General features: G+C 37.0%; 2 protein-coding genes across 2 annotated transcripts; one reads left to right on the forward strand and one right to left on the reverse strand.

Annotated features, from left to right (window-relative positions):
* Positions 1–779: 779 nt before the first annotated feature.
* LOC125211288 (uncharacterized) lies at positions 780–4,549 on the forward strand. Its single transcript, XM_048111018.2, has 11 exons — positions 780–1,024; positions 1,900–2,053; positions 2,193–2,264; positions 2,368–2,439; positions 2,601–2,672; positions 2,762–2,905; positions 2,988–3,068; positions 3,156–3,227; positions 3,332–3,403; positions 4,060–4,131; positions 4,219–4,549. The coding sequence occupies exons 1-11, from the start codon at positions 919–921 to the stop codon at positions 4,307–4,309; spliced, it is 1,008 nt and encodes a 335-aa protein (XP_047966975.1). The 5' UTR covers positions 780–918; the 3' UTR covers positions 4,310–4,549.
* A 1,242-nt stretch (positions 4,550–5,791) lies between these two features.
* LOC125211291 (uncharacterized) lies at positions 5,792–8,091 on the reverse strand. The gene is made up of 2 exons (XM_048111021.1): positions 7,939–8,091; positions 5,792–6,840 (listed from the first exon to the last, which is right to left on the reverse strand). The coding sequence occupies exon 2, from the start codon at positions 6,737–6,739 to the stop codon at positions 5,948–5,950; it is 792 nt and encodes a 263-aa protein (XP_047966978.1). The 5' UTR covers positions 6,740–6,840; positions 7,939–8,091; the 3' UTR covers positions 5,792–5,947.
* Between the last annotated feature and the right edge of the window lie 6,199 nt (positions 8,092–14,290).

Consider the following 14,290-nt stretch of genomic DNA (forward strand, 5'->3'; position numbering starts at 1 on the left):
TTATTTATTTATTACAAATAGTTTTTAGTATTATGATAATAATTAAATATAATTATAATATTATTATAATTAAGTATATTTGAATGATATAAAAAAATACTATAACATCAAAATAACAATATTAGTATGGATTAATAATAATAGTATAAAGAGTGATAAGAATGATAGAAGATATTAATCATCACTTTTGGTACTTAGTTTTGTATATGTCCAAAATAACCTCAATGACAAAAATGGAAAAATGTTCTTGTTTAGAAGGCATTTTGGTGTGAAAATTGCATCAGGTATCAAAATTGTGATTTATATGTACCAAAAACGAGTATAAAATAAAGATGAGGTACTCCCTCTGTCCCATAAAAGATATCTCACTTTTTTTTTAGTTTGTCCTGCAAAAGATGTGACATTTCTATTTTTAGAAAAAGTTTCCCTTCACAATAATATAAATATTATATTTTCTCTTTCCACCTAACACACAAAACAAAATCTCCTAAAATATAAAACGAAAATGAAATACTAGAATGGCTAAGTTACTACTCTATTATTTTGTTCCAAAATTATAGTCCCTCCGTCCCACTTAAAATGCAAGATTTAGAAATTGGCACGGGATTTTATGTAGTGTTGTTTTGTGAGTGAATGAAGAGAGAGTAAAGTAAGAGAGATGAAAAAATAGAGATAGAGTTGTTTCTATTTTAGGAAACGTTTCATTTTTAATGGGATAATAAAAAAAGGAAAACATTGCATTTTTAATGGGATAGGGAGTACAATGTGAATATCTTGGGAAGGAACGGCTGAGCTGAGTATTTCATCACCGACGAGATCAGCTGATTGAACGCAGGCGCAGCGTCTCCAACTTGACTACTTCACATTGTACAATCTCACTTATGTAATCTGGATCACCGCCGGAGAAGCTAATTGGCAATGGCCAATTATTTCCATTTCATTTCTTCTCTTTTTCATCTCCTCGTCGTACTCTTATTACTACTCAACAACAACCCCGTCCTATGCAAGACGCTTAAGCGAGACGGTAATTTTCTCGATCCATCGCTGTAAATGTAGTTTTATTAAGCTGATTTCTCCAGTTGCAGAGCTTTAGGTTTAATTGGAAATTTATGGAGGTCGTGATTGGATTTTAGTCTGATCGATCAGATTAGGTTATGATTTTTATGATGATATTGCTTCTTAATTTTCATGATACGGTTAAAATTGCTGTAATCGGAAGTTTGATTAGTGTGATTTTTGTTGGATGTGAAGTTGGCTTTATATATTTAATCGAATCTGTTAGAATTCTAGCACAATATTTATTAGCTTCTGTGTACTAGTAAGAGTGTTGGGGAAGTCACATCTGAATGCTAATATCATCTTTTACTACCATCATTACTTCGATTGTTAAGATAGAGGAATGTTTAGTTATGATATGTGAGTAGATATGTATGTGATTCTTCTAATGACAGTGAAGCATCACTCGGATGAAGAGTGGTGTATGCTTGGGTTGGAGACGATCCTTGTGGGGGTGGCGATTTGCCTGCTTGCTTAGGATTACGTGTTCCCCTGTGAGTGGTAGCGACTATCGCGTTGTTACTTCTTAATTTTCTTGATATGGTTATTCAGAAGTTCGATTAGTGTGATTTTGTTAGATAACAAGTTGGCTTGGCGTGTGGAGGCTTTGTTCAGTGGATTGAATGTGTACTTTATTGTTTACGGAGTTGTATTTGATCGAATCTGTTAGAATTCTAGCATTGTGCGCCATATTTAATAGCTTCTGTGTACTAGTAACAGTGTTCGGGATCTCACGTCTGAATGCTAATCATCTTTTACTGACATCATTACTTCGGCTGTTAAGTTAGAGGAATGCTCTGTTAGATATGTGATTAGATATGTATGCGATTCTTCTAATGACAGTGAAGGCATTAAATGAGATAAAAGCATCACTCGGATGGAGAGTGGTGTATGCTTGGGTTGGAGACGATCCTTGCGGGGGTGGAGATTTGCCTGCTTGGTCCGGGGTCACGTGTTCCGCTGTGAGTGGTAGCGATTATCGCGTTGTTACTGAATTGTGAGTTTTAACCCTGCTTTCTCTTTGTACTAGTAAACTTTATCAATCGTTGCACCTGTTTTTTTTACTACATTGTGTAACCTATGCTTCTCACTATTGGATCGTGATACTCAGCATTCTGAGTTGATTCTCCTTGTAGGGAAGTGTATGCAGTGTCTATCGTTGGTCCTTTTCCACTCGCAGTCACCAATCTGATGGACCTTACGAGGCTGTATGTTTGTCCTTCCAGTCAATTCCTTATATATTCTTTTAAACAGCAATTGCTATTTACTTCGTTGCTATTTTTTACATTTCTAAAATCTTTTGTTTGGCAGGGATCTTCATAACAACAAACTTACAGGCCCAATTCCATCTCAAATTGGCCGACTGAAGCATCTCAAGATTCTGTAATATCTTTTAGTTTCACATAGATAAACAATAACCTCTCTGTTCATATATCAGTTGTGTACTTCTAACGTCGTTCGATCTCCATTCACCCCTCCCCCAATTGCATGCATTTTTTTTCCTGTTTCTGACGTTTTCACTTTTGTGTTATTGATTTTATCAGTAATTTGCGGTGGAATAAACTCCAAGATTCTATTCCTCCTGAAATTGGTGAACTGAAACAGCTTACACATCTGTAAGTGATTAAATGCTTCGAAGCTCTTGTTCAATTAATTTTCCTAACTTTTTTTACAAAATTGTTCATGCATTGTTGGTACTCTGCAGCTATCTGAGCTTTAATAATTTTAAAGGTGAAATTCCAAAGGAGCTAACAAATCTTCCACAACTTCGTTACCTTCAACTGCATGAAAATCGCTTGATTGGGAGAATTCCTCCTGAATTAGGAACCTTAACAAACTTGCGGCACTTGTAAAACACTACAAACCTTCTAATGTATTCTATGCGTATCCTTGCCCTTGCCTGTGCAGCTGATTATGTTCAATATTCACAGGGATGTTGGTAACAATCACTTGGTTGGGACCATTAGAGAACTAATTCGCATTGAAGGATGCTTCCCAGCTCTTCGTAATTTGTATGCTTCACTAATTAAGCTGTTTCATAGTTTCTACTGAATTAATCAATCCAAAGCAGTCATTGATGATCCCACGTGATAATGCAGGTATCTGAATAATAATTACCTTACTGGAGGAGTTCCGTCACAACTTGCTAATTTGACAAACTTGGAGATTTTGTAAGTTTTAAATTCTACTAATTAGTACTCCATCTTAGATATTCTCGTCACCTTGTTTAGTTTTCCCTGATGTATATGCTTGTTGAATGACTTATTCATTCCAGATATTTATCCTACAACAAAATGTCTGGAGTTATACCATTCGGGGTTGCTCATATTCCTCGATTAACATACTTGTAAGTATGTTTGTTAGTTTTTTTCATGTTGACTAGCCTATACACCTTATCTATATCCAGTTAGTAGTTTACCTTTTACACGGAGCAGAAAGAATAGGCTTCCTTGAGTTGTCTGTGGTGAACTCGACTTTACTGCATAGTTCTTATATTCGCTCTTATTTTACGAAATAGAAAATATGAAAAGTAAAATTAATAGAAGAAGAACGAAGGAAGATCCCAGCTACCTATACAAATTGAGTTTGCTGTGCATGATAGTCTCTGCTCTATCAATTTTCTCTTTCCATCCTTCATTCATGTCCGCATTAAAGCTAAAAAGCTCCATTTTTTTGTTTCTTTTTCCTTTTTAAACACCAATAAAATTTAGAAAAATAAATGCATTGTACAAAGGAACTGGTGACCTACATAATTCTACAAATCAACTATCGTGTGCATATTAGGCCTTCCTCTTGAGATCCCTCTCTCTAGCATCACTCAGTTCATCGCATTCAACCTGAAACATATACAGCAGTTGAAGTAGTTGGCTCCTTCACCGGCAATTGTGTACCTTTAGGTCGCTATATAAACGAGAAACGAGACAATCCCTTATAAATGGAAAACAAACATTTCAGCGTATATTATGTGCTAGAATTATCTATTGATATGTATCATTGATTCAGGTACTTGGATCACAACCAATTTACCGGGAGGATTCCGGATACCTTCTACAAGCACCCATATTTGAAAGAATTGTAAGTTTTGCATAGATTTAACTTCTGAACCTTTTCTTTCTCCTAACATGTCAAATCTTGCTAACTTCCTCAATCCTCTTCTTACAGGTACATTGAAGGAAATTCATTCCGGCCGGGTGTGAAACCGATTGGCGTACACAAAGTTTTGGAGCTTGCTGATTCAGAGTTTCTGGTGTAGGCAGAGATAAGTTTTGGCCTTTACTATTAGTAATTTATTTTTCCAAATCTGCGAGCCTTCTGCTTCAGAACAATCGACCCGAAATTATTTATGTAAACATGCATCTCTCCCAATTAAAACACCATGTTAGCTCTCAACTGTGTATAGATCACTTCTTTTTTTGCAGTTTCAATAGTTACTCCCTTTGTACCATTAAAAATGAAATGTTTTCGATCGATAAATACATTAAACATTTCATAAGTTTACACTTAGAAACAGAATAATAGATCTTTCATCCATCTTTGAATGTCTTCTCCCCAGCAGCAAAATCGTGAATGGTAATGTAAATCTACACAGCTACACCATGGCGTCTTCTCCTCTCCTTCTCATCATCTTTTGCTCGGGTCTTGGCTCAATTTTAAATATAGTTAGCTTCCTGAACGAGCTTCACCTTGATGGTGAGATTGACTATGTCGGACTAGCTACATGCTATGAACAAATGTCACGCTATCTGGCTTAACCCCTTGCTGTTACATTTCGTCGAACATCTAAACCACACTCCATCGCCATTTATAGCATAGCCTATGGTTCCAGGAAATCACATCTCTTTTAGGCATTTTGTTGAACACCTTCTCCGTGAAATCCAAGCACCCACGTTCCATATACAAGTCGATTGAAGCATTACCCAATTTCACACCCACTGGCATTTGATTAACCTAAACAGTTTCAATCCTTCTTTGAAACAAATGTTTTGCGGCTTTTTTTTTTTCTCAAGATATGACGATGTAATGTTACCTTCCCAAAATGGAAAGTTTTTTTAAAGAAACGCGTTCTCATAATATTTAATGAGATGCATGAGCAAAACGCGTCACACATGAGACACATGATGAAAACTCATTTGTGTCACGCAAATTGACAATGTGTGGCATACTTTATTTCAGAGATTAAAAGGTTGTAGACTTGTAGTTTTGTTATATTGTTATTTTACTCCATCTGTTCCATAAAAATAGACATTTTTTGGGACGACACGAGTTTAAATACTTAATTGGTATAGTAAGAAAAATAGAGAATTAAATGATTTGAATATTATTAGTTGATACTGATGCCCATTTTATTTTAGAGAAAACAGACCAAAAATAGAAGTGATTATTTATAGAAGAAAATGGAAAAAGTGTCAATTTTTATGAGACGGATGGACAATATGTTTCGCATCTTATTTTGTTTGAATGTGTTGTCTTTTACCATATCCATATGTTAAGAGTTTTCATTCCCACTTCTAAAAATATTTTATTTGTGATGTGTATTGATGAATTTAACATTTGTGTGAATTGTTGGACAAATTTAGACTAATTGTATAGTATTGGCTATTGAACAATATCTGTATGTTAATTAAGTGTGTATGATTGAACAATATCAGTATGTTAATTTGTATGGTTTTCTAACCTAAACAGATTCATTTGTGTTTATAATGTGCGTATCAATTAAATGTGCCCAAAATCAGTATTTGAGTCCCGAACCATAATATTTATATTATTCAACACTTTCATCATCAACAAGGGAAAGGCTTTAGTTCCATGTACAACATATCTTTCCCAACAACCTACTTCCAGTCTATCAAGGACTAAAACAAAGAGAGAAATTGAATAGAAGAATATGGTCCTAAGTTCTCATCTCTCGTCCTAGCCAATCCAGCACGGGATATGCAAAATACAGCACCAAGAAGGCTGGAACCGCAACGAGAATTGTTATTGCCAAGTAGAGCATTAGGATAGCAGCACAAGCAGGTAATGCAAATGTGACGATCATGAGAAGGAGGACCAGTGGAAACTTGGCCATCGCTCTAATGAAGAAGTCGAGGGATTTGTGGAAGGACATCTGGAGCCTTTCGGGAGTGAATCTATCTCTGTAACGGCTGTGGTTATTTATGTAACTTGGATGACCAAGACGATTCACCCTCCTGTTGGTGGCGTCAGAGGAGCTATCTCCGGTAGTTGGAGGGCACCGTTGAGACCATATTTGTTGACGATCTCTGCAGATGGAGGAAAGTGCCTTCACCCTCTCCCCGTTTCTGCTCTCCACCATCCACAGTATGAAGAAATTCTTGCTTGGAAATCTAATATTACCCTTGTAAAGTAAACGAAATGTCAGCAAATTGCACCAAGGACAGGAAACAAAAAAGGGAATCTGGATCTGATGTGCGGAAAACTTCAGAGTAGCCAAACGAAGTCCCAAGATGCAGTTCTTGCAGAGGCTGTGGCCGCACCATAAAACATAAGGCACGTTCTCGACAATATTGAATGATTCCCAGCATATTGGGCATTCCAGCCCTTCGTCAGTGCTAGCATTTGAAGAGATCTCATCATCTGATGTTTCGTGGCAACCCCTGGCTAGCTCAGCAATGTTTTTCTTTTGCCCAAACCCTCGAATGGAATGTGATATAGATTTCCACATGATGGATTCCAGAAAACTTGACAAAGCTATGGTGTTTCAGCCTTATGGCAGAAAAGACTCGTTGAATCTTACATGTTCTGGAACTTGCTAAAAAATCGAACCTGATTCAGAACAGCAAAGAGAGAGGTGGTTAGCAACAAATATCAATTGGAGTACTAGATTCATAAAAAAAGAGAACTTCTTGCTCAGCTTCTCCTACATTTAACACAGCTATAGCCTAGACTACATGAAAAAGGAAATGGCATAGCTTGTATAGCTGATAGAAATATATTAACCATGTTTTATTTTCAATAGCATCATATGATTCACATCTATAAAAACATAAGAAAAAACAGACATAAATTATTTCATTCCTGACAAAATATTAAGTTCCATGTATTCAGAGTCCTTGCATTCAAAGATAACCCATATAGTAAATGACAAACCTAATTCACCTATTGATACTGTGGCTATTCTCATTTCTCATTTCTAAGTTATCTCTAATCTTTATAGTGTTGTAGAGTCCTTGAATGATTAGGGACTAACTTCTAAGTTTTTTAATCTTCTAAACAAGAGAGGGTCTACAAGTCCACAAATTCATGAAGTTCCTATCTCCAACATTCAACTAGCAAGTCCCATCCAAAATCCATGGGGTCCTTAACATGACCCCCCTTGTGCATCAAATTAGCTAATCCTTAAAAATTATGGATTCAACTTGCCTTTTGGTGTTAGCAACTACTTACCATTAAAAACTGACTCAGAATCAGATACACAACAATGCAAATAACTCTGCTTTAGAAGAGATCAAAGGAAACCCCTATTCCCTGAGTAAACTCAACCAATCACTCAACTAAACAGAGAAGATCTGGACACTCAAAAAATGTAAACCATCACAACTAATCAAGGAGGATTATATATTAAAAAGGAAAAATCCACAAATTTGTAAAATTACACAGATAACAACACCGTTCAATCCATTCCTCTATTTTCACACTATTCATTACAGCCAGATTTCAATAACCAAATAAATGAAAATCAACTAATCAATTTTCAAAAAATTGAGATCCGCACATTAATTCACCGTAATCAGAGTGCTATTTTTTCATAGAAAATCACGAAGATAAGCCACAATTGAACATGCAATACAGCTCTGTTATTCACCGCCACAACCATCCGCGCCGCCCCCAAAACAAAAATCCGAAATTGAAAAAATCACTTACATTTAGAAAAGGTATTGCATGGAAGCGTGGAGGTGGAAGAGAGCCGCAGGATTTTGAGAATAACGGCTGAAATTCCTCATTTTCGAAGGAGGAGCATTGAATTGCAGAAAAGATGAGATGAGATGAGATGAGAGAGAAAACTTGAAATTGTGAGTATCATCGGGAAAATAGCGACGGCCCAATTTTGATTAATATGGGCTTCAACTTGTTCGGGCTTTGATTCCCACTAATTCAGAAGCCCAAATAGTCCTTTTTGTTTCATACCCAAATTTTAACTTCTTTCCCTTCCCAATTTTGAATTCTATCCATATAACATCACAAATAATGAAATACTAGTGTGTTAGGTTTAGCATAAAAATGTTATTCATTGTAAGCGTCTGCGTATGAGAGAGAGTTTTGTTTCTGCCGCATAGGTGGTTTTGCAAATACATGTACTTATAAATTTTAAAGTCCATCTATATGAATTAGTTATTGAAATTTTTTATACTCCTATGAACTTTCTAACCGTAGACATTACCCCTATATATAATTTTTGTAACGTCCAAAAATGATCCTAGAATGAATTCACTGTTTCGGATAAGATATCAACGAGTCGGGGATTTCGATGAATAAACCTGTAAGGTCTATACTTCAGCCAAGATTACAAGTAATACAATCAAGAAACTGATCTAGCTATTACACTACTAGATCTACTGTCTTCTACTCCTTCTATTGCACCTGAAACACTTAACACACGGATTAAAAGTGTTCACCTCAACAATAGATAGTAAAAGAACTCAGAAGTAACCAAAGAATAAAAACAAGATCAAGAACAATTTATAGGCTCAAGTTGCACCAGGTACAACTGCATAGGTCTATAAATCTGAACCTCAATTCCTTAGTCACCAATTGATTTGCCCCTCAATGGAGAAACCTTAGTAGATAACCAATCTACTCCACCGTATCCACAGAAACCCTAGATCCAGTAACCTCCTCGTTGCAGAGACAATCCAAGGCAAAGCCACGGCCAAAACACCAGTCACCCAATCCTCTGGAACCACAAGAAACCGCTTCACACACAGACAGATTTGTCTGACCAGAAACCAGAGGTTTCCCAACACTCAGCTTACTCACTCACCAGTGTATACACACACAGAGGAGAAAGAAGAGAGATCACACTCTCAAGCCTTCAGCACAGAGAGAGAACACCAGAAGGAAAGGGAAACAGAAAACCCTAGTTTTTCCACACTCACAACCGAGAGAGAAAAGAGAGAGGCAGAAGCAAAAGTAAGTCGGAAGAGAGAAGGAACCAGTATATAAAAGACACAGCCCCAACTCACCACCACATTCTGCCACGTGTAGGGCACCACTGGAGATTGGGCTCAAGCCCAACAAAGTATGGGCTGGTTACTAGTGGAGCAGATTGGGCCTATAAGGGCCATACTATTACAAAACCGATGTTAGTTGATAATTTTTATAGATGTGATGAGAATTAAGTATTAGAAATATGATGTGAGTGGAAACGAGAAGAAAATCGGAGTTGAATCGGCAATTCTTGAATTTTAATTTTGTTCACAATTTTTCTTATGATTTACTCCTTCCGTCCCAGTAAGATGGTCCCAGTTTATTTTTTGCACTCGTTTTGCAAAAATAATAATAAATAGGTAAAGTTGAAAGAGAATAAAATAAGAGAAAGAATAATATAGGTAAGACTATTCTCTACGTTATTCTCTCTTTTACTTTACTCTCTCTCTACTTTAACTATTTATTATTATTTTTGCAAAACGAGGGTGAAAAAGGAAATGAGACAATTTTTCTGGGACGGAGGGAGTAGTTGATTAAAGTTTTTGTTTTCCATTCAATCTTGGGTGAATTGATTAAAGGTGACTGATGTAACTGAAGACATAAAATAATAAGATGAAGTATTTTTAACATCAACTATCTGATTTATGTGTGTTGTTATTGGATTGATTGACAAAGTTTGGATTGACGTAACTGAAGATATAAATTATAAGATGAAGTATTTTCAGGTTTTATGTGATCTAGTTAACATTTTTCTTACAATTAGCTCCCGCCTAAAACCAGAACAAGGTCAACCCCAAAGCTGATCGAACCAGACTTTCGGGTGAGCTATCCCTAATTTATTTTTATAAATGTTTTTTATTAAAGTTTTGTTTTTCATTCGTTCATTCTGAAATTCTGGAATGTATGAGATGAAGAAAGTTTTTCATTCAAATTAGTGGTGGCATTTATTTGATAACGATGAAGTATTTTCTGCATCAGCTTATTTTTTTTTTCTGATTTATGTGTATTGCAGCTGCTTTTGTGAATGATGTATGTAACTGGATTTATTTCTGGTGTATGCGTGTGATACACGTAACTGGAACTTGTGAGATAAAGTAAATTTTTTCATTTAAATTGGTGGTGGTATTTCTGATCCAGAATGTTTAATTCAATTTACTGTTTTAGATTACAGTCTAAGATGAATCAATTTATGTCCACACTATTTTACCATTTTGGTTCTAATTTGTGGATTTCATGAAAGCTATTCAAGAGATGAGTGATTAGTACAGTGTAAGATGAAGTGACGAAGGGATCAAGTACATTGCTGTCCGAGGAGTGATACATGCACTTACCCAAACCAATGTATCTTTCGGGCTCATGAGAGACCCTCCCACTGCGATGCGGCACTACAATATTTGGAGTAGTAGTTGAAGTTTCTGGAATTGTTGTTACACTAAGTAATTGTTCTTGGTTAATGGAATTTGTGACTGAAGTTAGCTCTTCTAGAGCTATCTCACTGCTGGACTTATGATTCATTACAAAGTCTTCCTCCAAGAATGTGGCATGTGTGCTCACAATGACTTTCTTATCTCGGAGACTATAGAATTCATAAGCTTTCGATCCTCTATGGTAACCTATAAACACACATACCTCTGTCCTAGGTTCCAGCTTAGTTGGATCCTTTTCCAATATATGAGCCGGACACCCCCACACTCTGAGATGTTCCAGATTGGACTTTCGCCCAGTCCACAACTCATATGGGGTAGTAGGAACTGATTTAGAAGGTAAGTGGTCTAGTGTATAGCTTGCTGATAGCAAGGCATGCCCTCAAAAGGAAATTGGTAATCGTGCATAACTTATCATCGATCGGACCATGTTTAACAAAGTCCTATTCCTTCTTTCAGCTACGCCATTCTGCTGGGGTGTGCCTGGCGCAGTCAGTTGGGGTTGAATTCCCGACGCTGATAAGTAGTCCAAAAACTCGGCACTTAGGTACTCGCCTCCTCGATCAGATCGCAAGCATTTGATACTCTTACCATGACGCGTCTCTACTTTAGCCTTAAACTCCTTGAACTTGTCAAAAGTTTCAGACTTGTAGCGCATCATATAGACGTATCCAAATTTCGAGAAGTCATCAATGAAGGTGATGAAATATCGAAAACCGCCCCTTGCCTCGGTTGACGTTGTCCATACACATCAGTATGAACGAGCTCAAGTACTTCCTTGGCCCTATTACCCTTTGACCTAAATAGTCTCTTGGTCATCTTGCCTTCCAAACAGGATTCACACTTTGAAAACGGTTCTTTCTCAAGACCTTTAATAAGCTCTTGATCAACCATCGCATGAAACCTTCTCTCGTTGGCATGACCAAGTCTAAGGTGCCATAAGTACGTTTCGTTCACTGAAATTGAAGGTTCTTTTCTTTTCTTAGAAACTTTCGATGTAGCATTGAATCTGATTTACGTTGATTAAACAGTGTAGAAGTGATTGTGTACAGATTGTTTTCCATGATACCACGACAGATATAAGAACCATCTTTCTTAATAACGTAATTGTCATTAAAAGAAATCGAATATCCATCAAAAGACAATTTAGAAACTGAAATTAAATTTCTTCTAAAAGAAGGTACCAACAAAACATTCTTCAAAATAAAAAATCTATCACTAGAAAAATGCAAATAAACGTCTCCCACTGCAACGGCCGCCACTTTAGTGGCGTCGCCCAGCTGGACATCGATCTCACGATCATGTAAACATCTTGTCACCTGCATTAAGTCAGGATCAAAACATATATGATCAGTTGCTCCAGTGTCAATAACCCATGTATGAGTAGATGTCGAAGCCAAACATGACTCGACTACTAGAGCATGATGCATACCTTTAGCCTTGCCCTTTTTAGGACAGTCTGACTTCCAATGACCTTTCTCTCCACACTTGAAGCATTTTCCAGTAGTCTTCTTCTTCTTCTTCTTCTTCTTCTTCTTTCCTGCGCGAGTCTTAGAGCCAAAGGAATTAGGCGTCAAACTCAGCATAGCTACCTTAGCTTGAACCATAAGGTCCTCCGCCGATTGAAGTTCAGTCAGCAGCTCAGCCAAAGTGTAATCCCGCTTGTTCATCATGAAATTGAGCTTGAACTGCTGGAAGCTAGGATGAAGACTCTGAAGGATTATAGTAATCTGGGACTCGGGATTGATCGTCCCTCGCAAAACATCAATATGGTTGAGGTGGCTCATCATCTCGAGGACATGTTGCCTCACAGATGTGCCTTCTTTCATAGTCTTCGTCATGATACACCGAAAGGCTTGAGACTTAGCCGTTCGATTCTGAGTACCAAAAAGATTCGCAAGATTTTGCATAATCTCAGCAGCAATCGCCATGGCAGAATGCTGATGCTTGAGTACTGAAGACATAGATGCCAACATATAGCACTTAGCCATCTCATTCGCCTTATGCCACCGTTTATGCGCATTCTGTACTCCCACCGATGCGTTAGCAGCGGGAACTGGAGGCTGTGGAGTAGTGAGCACAAACTTGTACTCTTCTGCTGTGAGAACGGTATCCAAGTTTTGTTTCCATTCTATGTAATTTTGACCCTCGAGTTTGTTTTCTTTGAGAATTGCAGAAAGAGGATTAAAAGACATCTTGACGGATTTTATTGCACTGCAAACAGAAAAATTTACTATTTGTCATAAACTTATGTAAGGAAATTGAGTAGATTAACCATAAAACTTTTCAAAGTCTTACAACAGCAAAATTAAGAAATTGTACCCTCCAAAGGAGGGTAATACTCTCTAAAATTTTGACAATATTACTAGTCACAACATCGACGAATAGTCCAGAGACCACAAAACATGGCATGGCCGCCTAATGTTGCCTAAGCACGACCATCAGATTTAGAATTATAGAATTTTATTTCTACAACACACTCCCATGATAATGTTTATGTGATGATAACAAAATCCAGCTATCTCATAAATTCTGATTGAACCCTAAAACTCGTAGTTCCTTAGGATTATCGTCCCCACAAGGTGGGCGGCGGTTATATTGGGAACCACTTTCAAGTTCATTCTATTTATTGTGTGAGAAGTCCGCCCTTATGAACTTACTGTTTCGTAGGATTATTGTCCCCGCAAAGTGGGTGGCGATAATATTAGAAACTAGCTTCACAAAATTTGGCAGTCCAACTGATGGAGACCATATATAAACTTTAAGTTCATAATTATAGCTTAGATGTTTGGGTTATGGTTTTTCATTAATTATCCTTTAGCCTTAAGGTAGATTAAGACTAATTAAATTCTTTTGGTATTTAATTGACTGGATAATTAAAGCTTTTATTATTTTTAGTATCTTATTTTAGGAATTAATTAATATAGAATTTAATTGTTATTCATGTCATACTATAAGATATATCCAAAATAAAGTACATTATTTAAATCTTATTTAGACATGAAAAATTAAATTCATATAATGTACTTGTTCAAGATTAGGAAGAAAATAATTATATTATTTAATGTAATCTTACATATCTATCCTAATTAGGATTCTAGATATATATAATATTTAGGAAACTATTAAAATATTCTTAATAATATCATCTAGGATATAAAATATTCCATAGATATAGAAAATAATCAAAATATTCCTAAAATCTAGGGAAATCTTTCCAAAATATTTTATTTCATTAAATAATATTATTTTTAATGATAACTTTTAATTTAGGAATTAAATAATCATAAAAATAATCTTTCATCGATATCTCGTTGTTCGAGGTTAGCACGAATCAACTCGACGAAGATTCACCGGCGTTACGCTCGCCGTCCAGAGCCGCCGGCTTGGAAACACCGCGAACCCCCCCCTCCCGCCGAGACCAACCAGCCGGGGGCTGTTGCCGCGATTCTCCGGCTGATCTCCCTCCCGGCGTCAACCTGTCGGAACCAGCAGCACCCGCGCGTGGTGGTGCGGCTCCGGTCCGGCGTGGCGCGGCTGAGGGTTCGACTAGGGTTTCGTTTTTAGGGTTAGGGTTGTCTCCGGCGGAGAAGACAGCCGCTGCTCTCGGACGAGCAGCGAGCTCCGCCTCCCTCCACCAGCGT

The sequence above is a fragment of the Salvia hispanica genome, chromosome 3 (assembly GCF_029641045.1).
Source record: "Salvia hispanica isolate PSC_SH4W2 chromosome 3, Shi_PSC_v1, whole genome shotgun sequence".
NCBI classification, from domain to species: domain Eukaryota; kingdom Viridiplantae; phylum Streptophyta; class Magnoliopsida; order Lamiales; family Lamiaceae; genus Salvia; species Salvia hispanica.